At 38.3% G+C, this 20,082-nt stretch overlaps 3 protein-coding genes across 3 annotated transcripts; all 3 read right to left on the reverse strand.

Annotated features, from left to right (window-relative positions):
• Window positions 1-3,428: 3,428 nt before the first annotated feature.
• On the reverse strand, window positions 3,429-5,440 carry GCK72_005651 (uncharacterized protein; the record flags this gene model as incomplete). Its single annotated transcript, XM_053725271.1, has 3 exons — window positions 3,429-3,599; window positions 3,648-4,071; window positions 5,295-5,440. The coding sequence occupies 3 exons, from the start codon at window positions 5,438-5,440 to the stop codon at window positions 3,429-3,431; spliced, it is 741 nt and encodes a 246-aa protein (XP_053589465.1).
• Window positions 5,441-11,040: 5,600 nt separating this feature from the next.
• On the reverse strand, window positions 11,041-13,336 carry GCK72_005652 (uncharacterized protein; the record flags this gene model as incomplete). Its single annotated transcript, XM_053725272.1, has 7 exons — window positions 11,041-11,181; window positions 11,225-11,347; window positions 11,393-12,097; window positions 12,146-12,721; window positions 12,773-12,849; window positions 12,947-13,220; window positions 13,268-13,336. 7 exons carry the CDS (start codon window positions 13,334-13,336, stop codon window positions 11,041-11,043), a joined length of 1,965 nt encoding a protein of 654 aa, XP_053589466.1.
• A 1,389-nt stretch (window positions 13,337-14,725) lies between these two features.
• Window positions 14,726-15,432, reverse strand: GCK72_005653 (uncharacterized protein; the record flags this gene model as incomplete). Its single annotated transcript, XM_003117173.2, has 4 exons — window positions 14,726-14,968; window positions 15,022-15,138; window positions 15,184-15,309; window positions 15,361-15,432. The coding sequence occupies 4 exons, from the start codon at window positions 15,430-15,432 to the stop codon at window positions 14,726-14,728; spliced, it is 558 nt and encodes a 185-aa protein (XP_003117221.2).
• Between the last annotated feature and the right edge of the window lie 4,650 nt (window positions 15,433-20,082).

Raw genomic sequence — 20,082 nt, forward strand, 5'->3', positions numbered from 1 at the left:
GTAAAAGGTGTCGGCGTCGTCTTGTGAAGTTCCCAGAAAGTGTCTCCAGATGGTGTTTTGACATAAAGAAAGACATCATCAGGAGGGAATGAAAAGAAGAACCGGAAAGATGTAGACAGGTGGGAAAGAAATCATTTCAAAGACTCATCGAGAAGATATTACAAGATGAAAATAAGGAAAAAGCTCTCGAGTTTTGTAGCTTTCTGTAGCTCTCTTCAAACGCATTATTTTCATGGAAAAAGTAGGGGTTTCTGAAAATTGAATTCTTTTTTTTTTGAGTCGGATAGAGTCTCTGTAAAAGTTGTATTTACTGTAATTGAACAACTCAAGGGTTTTGAATTGAGAACTTTTTTTTTAAGTTGAAAGTCTGATTCTGTTCTGAAATAAAAATCCGTTTTAGAGAGAATTCCGTGAAGGACGCTCAGAAAGTCAGAGATGAACAACGATTTTCAGATTTATTCAAGTCGGTGTATGGTTATATGAATCCAGAAAAAGCAGCTCTCCTGTCACAGTGCCTACACTGAAAATTCAATAGTTTCTTGAACGGTTCCTGTTTCTCAGAATTCCTTCTCCAGAAATTTGAATTCAAGTTCAATAAGCTGGACTTCCGTGAAAAATTAAACTTTGATTTCGCATAATAACCCGTCAAAAAGTTTCAAAAATGACAAAACAAATAAACATCTATTTGAATATTGGCAATGGAACCGGTTGCTCTGAAGTGAAATGATCGGAGGAAGCGACCGTATGTGTGTATGTGTGTCATGTCAAATGCCTCATCTTTACGGAAAACGGAACAAAATGAAAAGAGCCAACCGTTGACCCTTTTTGGAAGAGAATAAGAAGATATTTTCAGAAAGAAAAAGCTGGAGAATGGTCAGGATCCGAAGGAACAATAAGTGATGAATCTACGAGATACAGAAGGACATCAAGTGGAAAGAAACGAAAGAAGACACGCGTGATTTGCGATGGATGATGTGTGAATGAACCGGACACGGAATAAAGAAAAGAAGAAGAAGAAGCAAAGGATTCGAATGGCAATTCAGGAAAAAGGGACACTTGAAGAGGAATACGACGACTACAGAGACTTCAGAATCAGGAACTTTTGTTCAACACATTAATGAAACAATACGATTTGTACTGATCTCAGTAAAGCTGGAAAGTATTCGGACAATGCGGGGTATACTGTAGTTATACACTTTATTGTAATGTTCTTCCAAAAAATGTCTAGTTTCATCCTCTTCTTCAGATCCAGAAAAGGTCAAAACAGCGACGTTCGAAACGAAATCCGTACATTTAAAAAGTATCGTATTACTGTCTTTGGGAATCCCCCCACGCGCCCATTCGAGTGGCAGTTAGTCGCAAGTTTTTGTGATGAGAGGCTCTTGAGACGAGGCGGATAAAAAGGTAAAAGTTGGTTTTTGAAAAAGAAAGAAAATAGGTTTAATTGCGGAAATCAAGAACAAAAAAGTTTTGATGGGACTCAGAGTGAAGAAGATTCCACTCAAATGAGTGCGAGGGATTAGAGACACAATCAGACAAACACATAAGAAGACAGGCAAAAGTGGACGAGTTGGTGCTGCTGGGAGTCCGACCGGGTGGTTGGGGGGATCGCGGTATTGTCCGCAATGTTTGGCTATTGCTCACCATCGTAAAGCAGTGCTCCGCGAGCCTCCGGAGAAGAAGAAGACTCTCTTCACTAGTTGCTGCTGCCCCTTTTTTGGAGTCCATCTCTATTGTAAGGCGCTCGTTTTTAGGAGAAATGAGGGAAAAGAAGGTTGGAGAAGACAAACATGTTGGTTGGAAAAGAGAGAAAAGGGATGAAGGCGCCATTAAAAAAACAACACTATCCAGAGAAGGGAGGAGGTGGTGATCGCGGGAGAAATTGACGATTCGCGCGACTAATTGGCCAAGATTGTGCGAGAGGTGTCGGGTTTCTCGCGCACGAGTTACGGAAAACAAAAAGCACGCAAATGAGAAAAAGTGTTGAAAAGTCATTGGGTTGGAATGGATTCAGATGTGAATCTCGAAACATGAAATATAAAATTAGGATGTGAATCTGGGATTGGAAATCTTGTCAAATTGATAATTGAGACGGGGAAATTAGAGAAATAGATAACATTTTGATTATAATCTAGAAGAATCTGAATCGTCTTTTTGACTTCTGTATCATAAAAGTGAATGAAATGGAAAATATGAACATTTTGATCCTAAAGACTGCAAGCATTTCCGAATGTTTCTTTTATCTTGAAAACGCTTGAAAAGTAATCACAACAAAATTTCAGACATTTTTCACAAATTAATATGGCTCTGCTCATTTCTGTGAAAAAATTGAGATGAACTTCCCACGGATTCTCCTAAATCCAGATTCTTGTTATACAGTCTCGGCCATCAGTGGTTGTCTCTAACTGATAACATCTGGATTGATGCGAAAGTGTTAAACCACACCTTCCGTTGGCTGATTGCCAATTAATTATGTTCCGAAAGATAAAATCTCAAGATAAACGGAAGGAATAGAAAGATAGTAAAAATGGAATCGGACCTCTCTAATGAAAGGACTAAAAGGTGAGGGTGACCGGTGAGTGACCGCCAAATTAGTATGTGGGTGTGTGTGGGTACGTACACACTTGACAGGACACTGTTATAATGTGTCGGTGAGGATTGAGAGCCGACAGTGCTCCAGGAGGAACGGGACGTTCAAGGACAAACAAAAAGGAATGCATAATTAGTGTTTCTTTGTGAAAGAAAGAATGACAGGATGGAGTGCAAAAAGGTGTTTTATTTCAGAACTATTCAATGCTTCTTTAAAATAATTGCTCTTTTGTAAGTCTCAACAGGTTACAATATGAATCAGTTTAAATCCATGTGAGTGGAACTGAACATCTGAGTTTTCCAATTCAAGCAATAGAATGGGTAGGATATTCTGTTTTGTACAATAAGAAAAATGTGATTCTAGTTCAATTCAAGTATTTTGTGTAGAATGAGACATTACAAATTTCAGTGAAAATAACTTTATTGTTGTCTCAAATATTTACAGATTCAATTGGGGGAAGTGTGGTTTTTGACTCGTCAGCACAATAAAAGGCATCGGGTGAACATTTAAAGCAATGAGAAATTTTTGGTTTTGTGTGTTGTGATTCCCAAAAGTGAGGGAACAATCCAAGGGGTTCCTAAACAGATTTCGTCGATTCGACGACACCCGCACTCAGAAAAACCGAGAAAGGAAGGAGAAGAGTTAAGAAATGGAAGAGGTGTCGTACGTCTTCGTCTTCAGAAGACAAATCCACGATTCAATGACGACGACATGTACCCAGAAATGGCATTGAATGACTAGAATGTGACGTGGCAGGAGAAGAGGGAAAGATACACGAATGTAACAATGAAATAGATTCTAAAATAAGCCTATGGAGAAGATTGAGAAGGGCCTAGAATCATCGTCGGCTGCCAGATTCCAATGAGATGACGGATACGGTATCAGAGAATCTTGTCCTTTTGATAGAATCACATGATACTGATTTTGTCAATTTTGGAGCTGATGACGATGCAGCTAACTGAGCTTGAGTCTCGCACTTTGCAGATTCGTGTTTTAAATTTTCTGCTGCCTGAAATTCTAGATGATTATATTTTGTTGCGAATCGCATCGCTCTTACCGTATCACTAGCCACACTTGTTGCTGACCAAATACTCTCTCTTCTGGCCTCAATATATGAAACTGTTGTTGAAAATTTCGTTTTTGTTGAGTCTTTTCTTGCCACATAACCATCTCCCCATTCCAATTCAATCTCTTCTGATGCCAATTTATCAGTTCTCTTCTTTGACATTGGAAGTGCAGCGAGGAATTCAGCAGGCAACTTTCCGCGGGATTCTTTTGGTCCACAACAACAAGTGCACACGAAAAGAGCACAGAGAACAAGTGGAATCATTGCAATAGCTAATGGAATCAGAAGCATCTCAATCTGGAATCGAGAGCAAGCACGGAATTCCACTTCCCTTTTCGTTCTTCTCGTTCCACCTTCAGATGATTCAACGCCATTTGTTTCAATTTCGTGCAGTAGATCGACATCGATCGCAGTGCTGAAATAAATAAACAGTTCATCACTATCATTAAATCAAAAATCCCATTAACTTATCAATCATTTTAATCACCCCCGATTCGGCCAAAAGCCAGACCATCAGAGAAGACGTCGGCCTGCGCAGGAAACCTTCTTCAAAAGTTTTGAGAAGGCCGAGAACGTTCTCTCTATCATCTACGTCTTCTCTCACTTTTTGTCCCGGTGCTAAAGGGTTTCGCTCGTAAATCAATCTCTCTCTAGTCACCCAACGTTTTGTCTCTTTTTTCACGTCTCGGTCAACATAAGGTGATAGAGTATTTTAATAGAAATAATACAAATGAGGCACGAAAAAAAGAGAGAGAACTTAAAGGAAAAGTCACGTGGATTCAGATCATCGAATGAAGTGGAAAGATCATAAAGAGCAAAGTTTTCTTTGTACTTTCGCATGACCTGGTATCTTTCAAGGTACTTGTCTACTGATGACGCCACTAAAATACTATGTAGTAACTATGAAGTACAATTGTACCGGTGTTATTGCTCTCTTGAAACAAAATACTCCAAATAACCCTCAGTGTCCTTTCGCAAGTTTCTCACAACCTACTGTCATCCATTCATTTTCTAGAACATTTCCAAATGAAGACAAATCAAAAAAGTGATTATCCGTCGTCGCGATATATGAGATATCCCCTCTCTCGAAAACTCTCCAACTTTTATATTCTTGAGAAGACACCGGATGCAAAGCCTGTTTCGTCAAAGGTCACTTTTCTGCAAAACCGCTTTATCATACCGTTTGGATTGACCGTATGACGATGCGCGGCCCACAGGCTTCCGGCCAAAAAAGAAGAACGGAAACCGTTGCGAAGGAGACGAGAAAAAAGAGACTGGGTGATAAAGTGGGAGGAGTGAACAGAGTACAATTTTGGAGGGGAAATGAGGTCATAAGATCAGTTAGACGTGACTTGAAAGAGCAAAAACTTTAAACTTCAGTGAACTGAATACAGAACCGAAATATGTCTGAAATTCAAAACAAAACACTTTTTGAACGTAATTCGAGAAGTACTAACAAACTTATACTTTACAGATTTAAGTGGCTCAAACTCCCAGCCCCATGAAACTAGACCACGACCAACATGCTCTAATTGTGTTGTTTACTTCATGACAGAAGCTTCTCTAATTCACATCAAAATCCCGTTGTCACCCCCAATTGACCTCAAGGTCAAACTGTCAAGGTCACATATCCCTTACCTGTTGATTTCTTCTGTTCCGTTGATTGGCATGAAGCAGTTCTTATTACATGCTCTACAGAAGGCGGGAGCTGAATTCGTACTTGTCAGAAGGGCAACAAGTACAATGAGTAATGAGAACATAATCCGTGAAATTTCGGAAGCCATTTTTCTGAAAAGTGATAAGGGATCAATCGATGAGAAGCGGGGGCTGGAGGAGGGAGATAGATAACGATAGAGAGGAAGAGAAGAAGTGAATAGAGAGAGGCGGTTCGATATAGTACAAGAAAAAGACACGATTCGCCTGCTGATTGATTTACACAAGTCGCCGGCGACAGCTTCTGCTTCTGATGTAATGACGACGAGAAGTAGAAGAAGAAGAAGCAGAAGCTATGGGACAGAAGAAGTAGAAGAAGATGTACGGGTAGATGAACATACCATGTAATTGTAATTGTTCAATTGTCTTTTGTTTTGTCCGTTGATGCCGCTCTCTCTTTTTTCTCAGTTTATTCCTCCCCAGTTGTCATGACCAATATGATAAGAAGGTGAAAAGGGGAGGAGCTGGACAATTGAAAGAGAAAAAGAGAAAACGGCCTTTGAGGTTGAAATGGGCCAATTGGACTGATGGTAGCCTGAGAGGCCGGACAGAAGGGGTGGAGCCTATCCGTTTTGCCCCCGGAACAAACCGGTATGGGTCACTCGGCTACAAAGATCACTCAAGAATAAAAAGATGAAAAAGAAGAGTTTCAGAAGACGTGGGAGGAGTGTGATAAGGAGAATAAGTTCAGAGAAAAGAGATAATGATGACACAATGTCTTGAATCTTATGAAGATTGTAGACGAAGAAAAGAAGAGAAACAAGACGAAGAACGTTCTTACAAATAACGTGAGATTTTGAGGTTGAGATTTCGGTAGTTCCACCTATCTTTTAGAGCCTTACACACTCAAAATCTAGTTTTTTCTCTTCTTTATCTTCTAGATTTCTTGAAAAGATGTCAATATTTGTCACTATCATACAAACCGTTCAACTTTCACTTTCCGGAGAATGAAGATACTTTTTCAGTGAACATTGACATCACATGATAGTATACTGATATTAGAATGATGGGAATCACTCCAAACTTTTCTATGAAATGGATGCTAGAGGTTTATTGGTCAGAAGGAACCTCGATAGGTTGCGAAACAAGTTACCATATAGATTGAATTTTTTCAGAAGTTTCTGACTTCAGTCTAGTAAGGAAATTGTTTAAGTTTCTTCAGATTCATCCGGAAACTTGATGAATAGCTAAATGGCGAGATTTCATTCAGGACGTTGATCGAATGAAATATGTTCTTTCCTCTGATCAAAAAGAGAACATACTTTTATGAATAGTTAACGACGGCAAACAAACTCTACCTAGTCACATTCCAATTGGATAGAGTCTATCAATAATAACTCCCTCAAATCATTACAGCATGATTGTAAAGCTCTGGTTTTAGGTCGTAAGATGGTACGAGTTTCTACAGGCTCAAAATCCGATCAAACTATAAAGATGGGCAGTTCTCATTCCGAAAAGATTTTGCAAAGCTCTAGGGTGAGCGCTGCTCAATTTCATCTGGATGGGTACCATCCTCAACTGTGACGACTAATTCGTGAACTGCATTCCAATTTTCAAATGAAATCAGTGAATGGGTTACTGTAGAATGTAGCGAAACAACCAAAAAGCAATTAGTAGATCTTCCACCCAAATCGCCTAATCATTTCCTATCCAAAAATTAGTTTGAAACAGTACAAAAATCCATTAATTGTCTCTAAATGAGGTAATATTTCACAGAATTAATGATGTATCCTGTATCACAATCATCATTATCTCTCCCAATCATTCTACAGTATCAATCCCATAAAACAGTTTTTTTTCTGAAAAGAAAAATGGTTTGGACACGAAACCGCAAGCAGGAGATGGGCGAAAGAGAGAGGGAATAGGGGGTTGAGGAGTGTCCATCCGTCGGAAATTCGATCGTAATCAGCCACTGTGGGGCGATGATGATAGATTGGCAGAAAAGAACGCGAAAATGAATGGAAGACATAGAAGATGAAGAAGAAGAAGAAAAATGAAGTAGAAGAAGAAGACGTTTATAAAGGAAAAAGAAGATGACCACGAGTTCAGAAAGAGATTGAATGAGAAGAAGGGTTTTCAGATATTCGACAAAGATATCAAAATATAGAAATAGTATTAAAAAACAAGAAGAGAAATCTCTTTCTGATTGAGAAGAAGAAAAAGAAATCGATAATAAACTGTTCAAAATGAAGAAATTAAAAAGAAGAGTCAAGAGCGAAAATGGGTGGGTTTTATTGAGTTAATCAACGATCCTTTTCTTTTTTCTTCTCGAACGATGATTCAGTTTGAAACTGATTTGATTAGCAATGTACAAGGTATCAGCAGAAGATACAGAAATACAAAACATTTGGAGAAGAAGAAGAAGAAGACAGCCAGGCACCAATAATCTGGGTTCAAAAATAAAAAGAGAAAGGACATTTAGAAAAAGTACAGAGGAAGAAGGAGGAATAGATGATGTGGAACATGGCATCCAGATAATTGGATCAGAAGGGAAAAAGTGGAGAATACAACTGTCTGTAAGTTTATGTACTTTTTCCCTTTTTCCCATTCAGAAAAAGAATAAAAGAAGAGAATGGCTAATGAAACATTCTCTTTAGTAGGTCATTCTTCACGAAAAGAAATAGAAAAAGTGAAAAAGAATATGGACAAATATACAATGGAAACTGTTGGCAACTTTCTTATGAAATCACTTTCTATTGGGGATGACGTTCGAATTGTGTTTTAACCTTGACATGAATGGAAAAAAATGAACTAGGTGACGTTCTACTATACCGCACTTAATTTTATTAGTCATGTTCTGAAAACTTAGAATAGAATTACCTAAAGTCAGTAGTTAATAAGAGACAATACTCTCGTTACCTGATAAATTTACATCAATAAACATGTCCATTTCTCGGAAACGTTTGATAATAAAATAGAGATAATAAAGAACAAAGATTGAAGGTATACAATACAAAACAGTGTGTCGTAGTCGTGCAACTTTTGAAAGTCCGACATGGATTGATAAAAGAGAAGAGGAAGAGGGCGGAGAAAATTGAGAAGTCATAAAAAGGGGAAGATGTACAGTTTGAGAAAGAGAAAGAGAGAGATAGAAAATATGGTTCAGTTTTGTTTGTATTTGATATCTCCTCTTATCCCCCATTATCATCAGTCATCCGGATGGTAGTCTTTGTCCTCTAGCCGTCCGACTGGCGCCAAGTTTTACGAGATAGGCAGATGGACACAGGACACTTTTTCAACTTGATCCCACCTACTAATGCTTATTATCAAGGTCGGAGTGGCAAAAAGGAGAAAATATTTTTTTGAGATTATTGGGAGCAAATCGAAATTTATGGTAGAGCATAGAGATGGGATGGAACAGTTCTTCGATGCGTTTGATTCAAAACTAAAGAACTTTTTTTTATAAGTGAAAAACCAGTCCGATCTGATATTTACTGAGATTGTGCTTTTTCGGTTTTGTACTGCACAAACGGAAAATTTGAGAAATCTGAATATATGTAAAATGTCTCTTCTTGGTAAGCCGGAAGCCTTGGACAGAAGTTACTACAACCCATGAAACACCCAATACATTTCCCGAGACGTTTCACTCCGAAAAGCAAGATTGAGAAAGATCTAGAATAGTACAAAAGACCGTTCGAGAAACGATTGTTCTCTGCGTGATGACCTTCTGAAACCAGATTACGAAACATTTTCAAAAGTTCACACGACGGTGTTCTTGTGTGTCTAATCTCATCTTATCCCTTCCATTCATATCAATCTTGTCTTTCCGCATCACGGTCATTTATCCCCTTTTTCGTCTATTTCATCACTTCCGGCGTTCATCCCTCTTTTTTTCCTTCCATCGGAAGTACCGAACCTTTGATGGTCAATTCAAACGGTTGCTTTGCAGAATGAAAAGAAAAAAAGAAGAAGAAGAAGATGTGGACAACGGTTTCATTGGACGTTTCTCTTGCTGATTCTCACTGATACTCTCTCCCTCTTTTTGCATTAATCGGAGGATACGATACGAAGGAAGCGAGGACAACGATGCAGATAAATCACGTGCGAAAAAAAGAGCGGTATAGGAAAAAAGAAGAAGAAGAAGAAGAAAGAAGATGATGAAGACGTCGGAAGAAATTGGCGGATAGACGGAAGCACCCAACGGAAATAAAACAAATAAATGAGTGGTTAACTATTCTGTTATTGTTTTATGGATTGTTCAGAATTCAGTTGATTTATTGCAGACATTCAAGAAATGAGATGCGCAGGAAGAGGAAAAGTAACGATGGAAAATGATTAAACCGAATTTCATGATGATGACTCAAATGATTCATTTAAAAGATTCGGAAGCAGAGTTTGATTGTGAAACTGAGGAATGGGGAAAACGAAATGATTGAACTATTTTATACTGTCCATCTCAGATCTTTCCCAAATTAGTAGGGATTAATTAGAATCTTAAGACTTTGATTCAGAAAATGAGCCAAACGAATTTAAAAATTACATCGAACTGGGGGAGATTATCTGCTGATTCAATTGGTCGCCAATAGATTTTAGAAATTATAATTAACTTATCCGAACTCCAATGAACTCGATCGAACCACCAAAACATTCATTTCTTTTGGAAAATGGATCCAGGAAAAACAATTGTTCCTTTCAGGTCCTGAACAGCACGGAACTATCATGCACCAGAGATGAGTTCCCATGGTTCCAAGTTTTTTATTCCAAGTGAACCCAAATGGACTGAAAAGCCAGAGACCATAAAACAGAAAGCTGACACTGTGTATTCCAAGAAAATATTCTGATCCGATCGTGGGAAAAAATAAGAATTCTGAAGAGTTCGAAAATCCTTCCACAACTGAAAAATTTTGTGAAAATGGAAATTAACATAAACATTTTCTGATTAAATACAAATGAAACAATGATATTGTTAAGAAGTTGAAACTAGAATTAAACAAAGCGAAGTAACATTTCCCAGGTGTTCTTCTCTATGACTCATGAGTTTTCATAGAATTCAAATGATTGCTGTCATGCAACAGTCTAATCCATCTGAGACGTCTAAAAGGAGAAAATGAGATGATAATGAATAAAAACAAAAGTGTGTGTTCGTTTTCCTTTCAGAATACAAATGATTGAGGGATTGCATCAGAAACAAAAAATGGAGAGAAAGTTGTTGTCCGTGAGCGGACAGAAGAAGACTAAATGAGGCAAAGCTTCTGCTTCAGTTGCCCTAATAAAGCATTGTCGCGCAATAAGTGTGACCTCCGCTTTAATTTCTTTTGTTCTTAACACCGTCCGTCTCTCTAGTTTTCAGTTTTGTCAGTGATCGTAATGCTTGCGGCGAACTTCATCTTCTTTTAGACTAGAAAAATGCAAATATTTGATGATAGGAAAAGTGATGAGTGAATCAGACTGTCATGTGAGAAAGATTCTAATGGATTCTAATCAGACTGCATTCCGATTCAAATTCAAGAGAATGTCATTCATTAGGTATACCCTTTGTTTTTTTTTCTTTATAGATTATATTCACAACACAGGTTAACTAAATTATTTAATTAAGTCTTAAAAATGATTTTAAAAAAAAAGTTGTTATAGGAGTCTAAAAATGTATATTATGAGTCTAGAAAGGAATGAAATATAATTACTTTTACAGAAAGGAACATAAATAAATTACAATCACAGAATCAATTATTCACTAATGGGCACGTTTTTGACTTGACACAATCATATGCTCTTCGGCTTTTCGAACAGCAGCAGAAATTGCATGATCGGTTTTCGAACGGTAGCATCCAAGAAGCTTGTCACAGTGATCTTCACCACTGGAGATGGCATCCATCTGAAAATATCTGTGTTGAATAGTTCAAATCTTGCGAACAAACCTTCTTCATAAGATCATAAACAATAGTGTCGTTAACATCACTGTCATGTTTGTATGCTGGATGAGACTGAACAAATTCTCGAGTCCAGTGAGCCAATGTGCTGATTTCTCCAGTTGCACGTTTCTAAAAATATACGATATTTGATCAGTGAGTTATGCAGAAACCTACCGAAATAAAATTGAGATACTGCGAAATAGTACACCTGGTGTCTACATCAACATCAGCTGAATCGAGGAATTGCCGAATGAGAGAGATAAGTCCAGGGAATCCGTTCTTCTTTCCATTTATAATTTCATCAATCGACATTTCTTCGATATCTTGACTTGGTGGTCCACATTTCTCTGATCCTTTGAGATTCTCTGGTGCAGACTTACACTCAGCCAATCCCTTTCTGAACAAAAACTTTTGGCTGAGTACTGCATCTATCTGTTGAGCACGTTTCATATTCTCCGTAACCATTGAGATTGGCATCAAATAGGTCAATCGGAAGGATATGATCATTCTGGTAAGCAATACAACAAAGCAGCAATAGGCTGCATTCTCGAAATCGGTAAGTTGGACTTCAGTTGGTCGGAATTCAACTCTCCATCCAATTTCTGGAGCATCTGGTGGTGGTGGTTTGAAGCGCATGTTCATCCAGTTCGATGATTGAATTGTTTCAAAATGTTCACTGCTCTTCTCATCATCCTGTTCAATTCTCTCACGGAAAACTTGATGTGGATCGCGAATGAACATGTGAGCAATGTGTTTTGCCAATGGTTCGTCAATGTTTCCATCAATTAGCTGTTGATAAATAGTTTCGTCATACTGAAGTGGAATATCATTGTAGCCAACGGAACACGGGTAGATGTAACAATCCGTGGAATCGTAGCGCTGAAATATTGTATTTCTGATAAATTATATCTTCTGAACATTGCTTACACTTTTATCGATGACCCATTTCGAATTTTTCAGTGGTTCAAGACCTCTCTCCTCAAGAGTTCGGTCATCAACACTAGCAGAAATGATATCCCATCGAGAATCAACATTGGACAGTTTTCCACGGAAAATCGGAGTAGCTGCAGAGAGTGCCAACAGAATAGGAGTAATTGGTGTCAGCTGATCGTACAACCATCTAGCTTCATCTACATTAACAGCTTGGAAAGTGACTTGAAGACAACAACAACCCATTCCAAAACCCATATGATCCATATAAATGTGATCGGGTTTAGCATCACGAGTATCATCAGGTCCTCCAAATGCAGAAAGATCTTCCACGTAGGGACTTGGTGTATTAGTATCTTTGAAAATTGGAACATTGATTGCTACTTTACTTCCTCGACGTCCTTTGATATTTTTGGTTAGATTTTTGAATCTCGGGTGACCCAGAAAAACTGCCTGTTCTGGCCAGAAGATGCTGTTCGCTGCATCGTCGTTTGTTTTATCTGCGGGAACGTCGGGGAACGTGAAGCCAGGAACTCCGAGAGATGGGAAAGATATCGAGAGGCAAGTTTCATCCTGTAATTAACTTTTTGTAAACAAATTGCGATTCTCTATGTTTTATCTCACCTTCTTCAACAGCTTTTTGACAACCTCTCTGCGCAACTTCATGTTTGCCTCGACGATGTTAAAGCAAGCGATTAGTCCTGAAACACACTTCGATTTACAATCTATTTTATGATACACTTCTCCCAAAGCAATAAAATGAGTGAAACCAAATGGTTTCTAGTTACATGCACGCACCTCCATATGGCATTCCAGGGGTTCCTTCAATCATGTAAGCTCCGAATTCAGGTCTCCAGAGGAAACGATTAGCAGTTCCGAGCATTGCATTGACCTGTTCTTCTGCTTGTAATCTATTCAATAGTTCTTCAGCTCTGCAAGAAACTCGAACTTTCTTGTTCTCATGATCGAATTTGATAATCGTGTATTCAATTTCATCTCCCCATTTTAATTGATCTCCATGTCTGGATTTCAGTCGATGGTAAAGATTGATAAACTGTTTGATTCCGTGCTTCTGAAACAATATATGATTTTCAAAATTGAACTAGGTGAAATTCAAACCTTGATGTACTCGATATGAGGGATAGTTTCTGCCCATGTCAACGGACTACCTTTCGTCAGAAGACCCATTCTGTAATGAGAAAGAATAACAGATGATGAGACGTCGAAAGAGAAAGTTGCGTCAGTTTCAATCAATGAACAACTGAAAAAAAACTTCGACAGGAGATTATTCTGAGCGGTTTTTGGCCGAAATGACTGGAATCCGGTTACATTAGATGAGATAGTATTTCGATAAACGAGCTTATCATTATCATAAACCCAAAACATTCGAAATGAGCTGAATGTTGTTGAACTAGTATACGAACTAGATAGATTATACAGTAAATCGAACTCCACAAAAGAAAAGTTAAACTGGATGAAGAAATAGCAAAGTAACGAAAGAAATAAACTTACTGATCAAAAACGTCAGAAACAATTCCAATATGAGAAACACAAAATGGGATTCAGAAAATTAGATAAACAATTCTAAAGAAGTGAATTCGATTGAAAAATGAGAATGCTGACAAAATCTGAGTCTTTTTTTAAAGTTTGCATGCTGCTTTCCCATGGTAACTCTGCCCTCTTCCTACAAGCTTCTTCAGTTTATGTGCTGTCTTTATGCCTGCGTCTCTTTTCTCTTCCACTGGCTTCTCAGTATTTGTCAGCATTTTTGTTCTTTTTCATGACGAATTTCTTCTCATTTGTCATCATAATCTATAGAGATGAAAAGGATCGGGAGGAAATAAGATGCACAGTCACACCTGATCACAGAAGTACCCAAATTAAGTGATAATAGATTTAAAAAAATTTTGAGAAAAGAGAAGGAAGTCTGCGAAGAAAAAACACGACAAATAAAGAAATGAAAGAAACACACGAGCGACGGGATCAATATTTGGACGATTGGGACAAAACGAAGTGGTTGATAAGAGACAATGACCAATTTGGAGTAAAAGAGAAATAGACAAAAGGGCTCCCAAAACGCAGGTAGGCTTTCGAGGCGTTTAGAATGGAAATTTGAGACATGGGAAGTTTGTGTCAGACATCAAACATTATTTTGTGTTAACTTTGATATCAAAAAATATTTTTAAAGTAATAATCAAGTAGATGAACACTTTCAGAACTACGGAAAATATTTACAGAGTTATTAAAACATTGAAATTTATTAAATCTGAACTGAATTTCATTCAATTACCGAAACGTTTACAGAAGACTCTAATCACAAATTGATACGAATATCAAATATCACAGAAAATCGCAATGAGAAGGGAAAAATAACTGGGCGAGGACGAAAACATAAGAACGTAAAGAAAAACGACAAGTTAAAGCGATGGGACCGAAAAACGAAAATTAAAAAGAGAATAAACAAGAGAAAGAGACAACAAACTAGATTGCAACAATCGATCGTATCTACGAAACTGCTGATAGAATAAAATAGGAAAGAAGGGAGTGGCAAGGGGTACAGGAATGTGTGTGAAAAGATTACTTGCCAACACGAATGTCTCGTTGGCTAAACGCTTCCACACAATAATCGAGCGCTCTTCTCGAACATGGAAGACGCGGAGATTGTAGGAATTCAGTGATTCGAAGGTTCCAGGGTGGATAACCGCAGAGAGTTGGTACACTTCCAATTTGAAGTAAAAAGTCTGGATCACTGAGGTGGAATTTTTCCTCGAGTATCTTTGATACTCGCTCCGTAGTTATTTTTTCGTCTTCCCGACATAACTGAAAAAATATTTTTATTCTGAGATCTCATGAGATGCCAACTTTTAACATACAGTTTTACAAGCTTCAACTAGAGCAGTTTTCCCCATTTTTCTTGATAAGACGTTCACTTGTAAATTAGCAAGACCGTTCGAATGTAAACATTCCCCGTCGCAGAAAAGATCAGCACGCTGTAATATAATTATTTCTTTCACTTTTTCAGAATTGTGACTTACAATGAACAGACGACATGCTTGTTCAATCTGACCAATTTGGCCAACTAATTCACCGTATGGATCATATAGAGACAGTTGCCGAATACCTGCTGATACACAGCTGTCCATCATTTGTATCACCTCGCTCTGTAAATCTCTGATATTAATTAATCACTCTATTTCAATTCTGTAACTTACCAAGTCTACAAGTCTCTTTTCGGTAAAGCATACAGCCAAATGAGATGGTATTCTTATTCTTACATTCTCCATCTTTCTGTTTTTCATGGCTATCTGGGCCCACAGAGGTGAGTATCCGAGGAAGTTACAAACAAGCATTACGAGCCAATAAACTGCTCGAACCGCAGCTACACAGATCCACCCTACATCTATCATCTAAAATCATTTAATACGTGTTACATCATTGTTTTGGACATATGGGGTCGAGTGTTTTTAAGTAATGTCTGGAACACTGACCGATGGTATGATCACAGTGACAATGGAATCGAAAAGTAAAAATTAATAACTCGAATAAATACAGTTCATTTATGCATCAATATAAATATAGATTTTTAAAATCGGCAGATCTCGAAATAGTATCGTACCCAAGTCTCGATCACTTCAAATACAAGGGATCGAACAGCCGAAATTGTATGAGGAAAGATAGGCCTGAAACAGAGGGATGGGAAGAGAGACACGGAAAGAATGAACGAAATAAAGCAGAGTTCAATGAATTTAATTGTTCGCTTTCAAAAAAATAGAGCGACAAAGGTAATGGGAATGGGTGCAAATTTTGAGAAGAAAAACAATGAAACTATGATTCGAAGAGAAAATAATAAATAACTTAGGGTAAAATTAGAAGAAAAATAATTTAGGACACGGGCTTAATTTTAATGGCATCGAAATGTTCGGTGCAATTGAAACTATACTTTGAGCTAGGAGCTGTCTCGGACAATTAATTTCACGGGTTATGAAACGATTTCACATAAAACTACAACCAAAACATACACACAAAAATATCATGATTGCTATGAATGATTCGCATACTGTCGAAATGCACACGAGGATGTTTTCAGACAACACTGAGAAGTTCAAAAACTGAAACAAACTGAGAATCGAATGCAACTCGACAGAAGGCGTACAATGCGAGTCTATGCAATCATTCGGGAATGACGTGGAACAAACTACAATGGGAAGGAATGAAACAACGGGGTTGGTTAGGTATATGCATGAAAGTTAATTTTGTATAGAAGTCAAACAAAGCGAAAGTGGATAAAAACAATGATGTGGCGGAATGAAGTGATGCACAGGACAAATTGTGAGAATGAAGTTTTGATATGAATATTTACAATATGTCATTTCATCCGCAATCATTTTGATGAAACTTATATTACGAAAATTTGAAGAATGTGATAAAATTTGGTTCGGAAACCGGGTGGAACAGTTTGAAAAAACAACAGCACTAATGGTGAAATGCATATAAGAGATCAAAAAAATAAGTGGGAAGGGAGATAATGTAAACTATGGACAGTGAGATCGGTTTAATTCTCGTTTTCTTCGTCAGGAAGTTCATCTTTGATAGCTATATCGAGATCCTCGTCAGGCAATTCTTCTTTGATAGCCATATCGAGATCCTCTTCTGAGGTGTCGACGTTCAGTACCTCTTCTAGCGATGGCTGCTCAATCATTTCGAGATTATCGGGTTTCAGATCGGAAATATCTGGTTTCAGATCTTCTTCCAAATTAAGTTCTTTCTTTTCGATCACTCGAGCAGTTGCAACAGCATCTGTCATTGTAGCTCTGAAAAAAAGACCAGTGATAAATATACTAATGGAAACAGGTCGGTGAAGTTTTCGAAGCAAATGATAAACTTACTTTCTTAAATCAATAGAGTTATCCGCTCTTCTGAGCATCTGTGGCCCGATTATAACCTCTTCGTCATCGTCCATGGGCTCATCGCTATCGTCTTCAACGTTTGTTATAGAGAAAATTGTACGGAATCGTCTGGCACATCTCGAGAGAGTGGTTCTCAATCTGTAATTCAATCAGTCATTCACTAAGCAATAGCGATAAATATCAATTACTCTCGATCTTTGATGATACGAATGCTGAACAAAGCTTCTTGCATTTTACGAAGCTTCTGAGGATCCTCGTCTCTCCACACCATCATAACTGGTAAAACTCCATGCTGCACTGCATCGTCATCTTCGGCGACTCCGACCCACAAAAAGTTCTTCAGTACAGAAGCACCAAGAGCAGGCATGCCTTCAGTAACCAACCGAGTAGAGAGCTGGAAACCGAAATTCAATCATAATCATCAGAAGAACTATTTTACCTCAGAGAAGAAATCGATGACGTGGCTCCAATGTTCAATGCTAGTAAACATGTACGAGTACTCCTTCAGGAACGCCTTCAAAAGGATCTGACACACATTAAAGATGTATTCTTTCGCAGACTCCGGAAATTCAGATCTTGTGATAATTTGAATTTGCCGGACATAGCACATGATAATCCTATTATGCAAAGTCTTTTCATCGTTTTGCTTTCCTTCGGTTGTCTCGATATCTTCACGCGAGGCGCAGTATAACACTAATGTTTCGTTAACGAATTTTCCTTGCGTTGTCATTCTGAAAAATGAATATTATGGTAGTCATGAGAGAAGATTCCTAACACAACATGACGGAAATGCAAATGAGGATCGACAATATGCTGCAAGCTCCTATTCATTGTGTCCAGCAAAAGTTCGAAATACAAGCCTGGGAGGATGGGAAACAGACCAAGACTCTTTATCCGTTCCTCGGAGAACCGAAGTCGACAGAACACCTTTAAATTATCGATAAGACGTTAGAACTTCTTGTTCCTACTAACCGTAGAATAATCTTCCCATAAAAAGTCAGCCACTAGAGGAAGAGCCTGGCACAATTGAAGAACGCTTTTTCCAAACTCGTTGAGCCGAGCGATCATGTACAAGATATCCACCAAATTCCGTGAATAGTGTCGTCCTGAGCCTTCCATTCGATGAATGCGGTAACTGTAAATACTAATTTTCAGGTGTAAAAATATCAGTTCAGAAACTTACGGCAGTACTTGAACTATTCTTCTTATGATGTTAAGCTGGAAATGACAGTTAAGGTAATGCATTGCGTCAATCAGACTCACGCGCTGAGAACGTGACTTCGATAGATCGACTGGTAGCATCGGTTTCAGTTGCGGTGGGCGTGATTGATTCATTACTAACTGTGATACAATCGCCAAAGGATTATTAGCGCGTATTAGTTCAGGGCGCATCATGTCCTCCGTTTCTGAATCTTCATCGTCCAAGTCATCATCTTCGTCATCCTCATCATCTTCATCATCGTCGTCGTCAAGGTCGGTGGAGTCTGGACTTGGGTCCAACATGTTATCATCTTTGTTGCCATTCTCAACAACCCATAAGCGAAGAGCAACTCTCATACATTGCCAGAACGAAGTTCTGATGTCGTGTTCAGTTGTTTCGAGCATTCTGTTCAACATCTCGGAGTTATTCGCTTCAAGTGTTCTAAAGAAGAATATCTTGTTATCGGGATGTCGCTGAAGAAGGATTTTAATCAAATCAGTAGCTCCTCGAGGAAAATTCTTTGGTCTAGCGTCATCAAACATCGTCCAGGCAACGCGTATAATGTATGAAGCGATATACTCGAAAGCCATTTTGAAGAAATCTCGTTTCTCAATTTGAAGAACTGTGTATTCAACCGTTTCCTCTCTTCTCAATAATGGCAATAAAGAATTGATGTAGATTTGATATAAATCTGGCGAAAAGAAATCTCGGTCATCCAAAAACTTGCAGTACTCATCGTTCAAAAACCGTTTCAGAGATTGGTCCAATGAGTTGAACATGTTGATGCGTAACTTTCTTGCTTCACTCATATCTTTTCTGAGTGCTTCCTCTGCTTCTCTGATTCTGTCTTCTCCATCATCCATTTGCTCATCGCTTCTGAAATAATCACTTCATGTTCTAGGATACTCTCTTTAAATGATAACTTACACATCGAATGTAACTTTGGGTTTCGCTTCATTCAATCGATCAAAGATGTGTCGAGGAATCAATGCAGATGGCTCCTCACGCTTCTTCTCATAAAACAACACATATGCATTCCAGTGTCGCACTCGCTCGTCCATTCCGATGAAAACTGAAATTTAAACAAATAATTTGTTTCGAATTGTCCAATCAACCCACCTCCTTCTTGAGTAAATGTTCCTCCATACCAAATGTCTTCGATGTTTGTGTGGGACATTGGAGTAACGGACAAGTCATTGATGTGATGCCATTTTCCATATGAAGGTGAGTCCTTGTACTCATCTCGTCGTTCTTTGATGAATGAGTAGTAGTGACCAGCAGTGGCTATTCCAGAATGAGCCAAAACACCTACTAACTCATATATCAGTGGTTTTTGTTTTGTTGGAGTATCGAGGCCAGAAGTATTCGCAAATGACTGAGATAGACGCATTGTTGATGAACGATGACGGCGGAACATTTTCTTTTGAGACGAGTCAAGCGAAGGGGTACTCGCGGAACCTGAACCAAGATTTGCCTTTTCAGGAGCGCCATTCTTGTGTTGTGGAGAAGACGGTTCGTCGTTTCCAGAATTTCCATATAGCATTTCGTCAAAAAGATCTTGAACATGCTCATCTGGAACATGTCGCGAAGCTGTCATATACGGTTCCATATCTATTTCAAACGGAAAACTGAAGAACTGGTTATCTTTTCTGATCATGTTGTTCACCAAATCGTAGGTAAATCTCTTCAATTGAATTGTCATAGTAGTCGGAAGTTCGAGGAAAGAGGTCCGGTTCAACGTTGTCTTCTTTTCATTGCACTTTTCACAGTGATAAGCATTTTCTCCTTCCATTACATGAGCAGCAAGGAAATTCTCCAAGGCTTCA

The sequence above is a fragment of the Caenorhabditis remanei genome, chromosome II (assembly GCF_010183535.1).
Source record: "Caenorhabditis remanei strain PX506 chromosome II, whole genome shotgun sequence".
Taxonomy (NCBI): domain Eukaryota; kingdom Metazoa; phylum Nematoda; class Chromadorea; order Rhabditida; family Rhabditidae; genus Caenorhabditis; species Caenorhabditis remanei.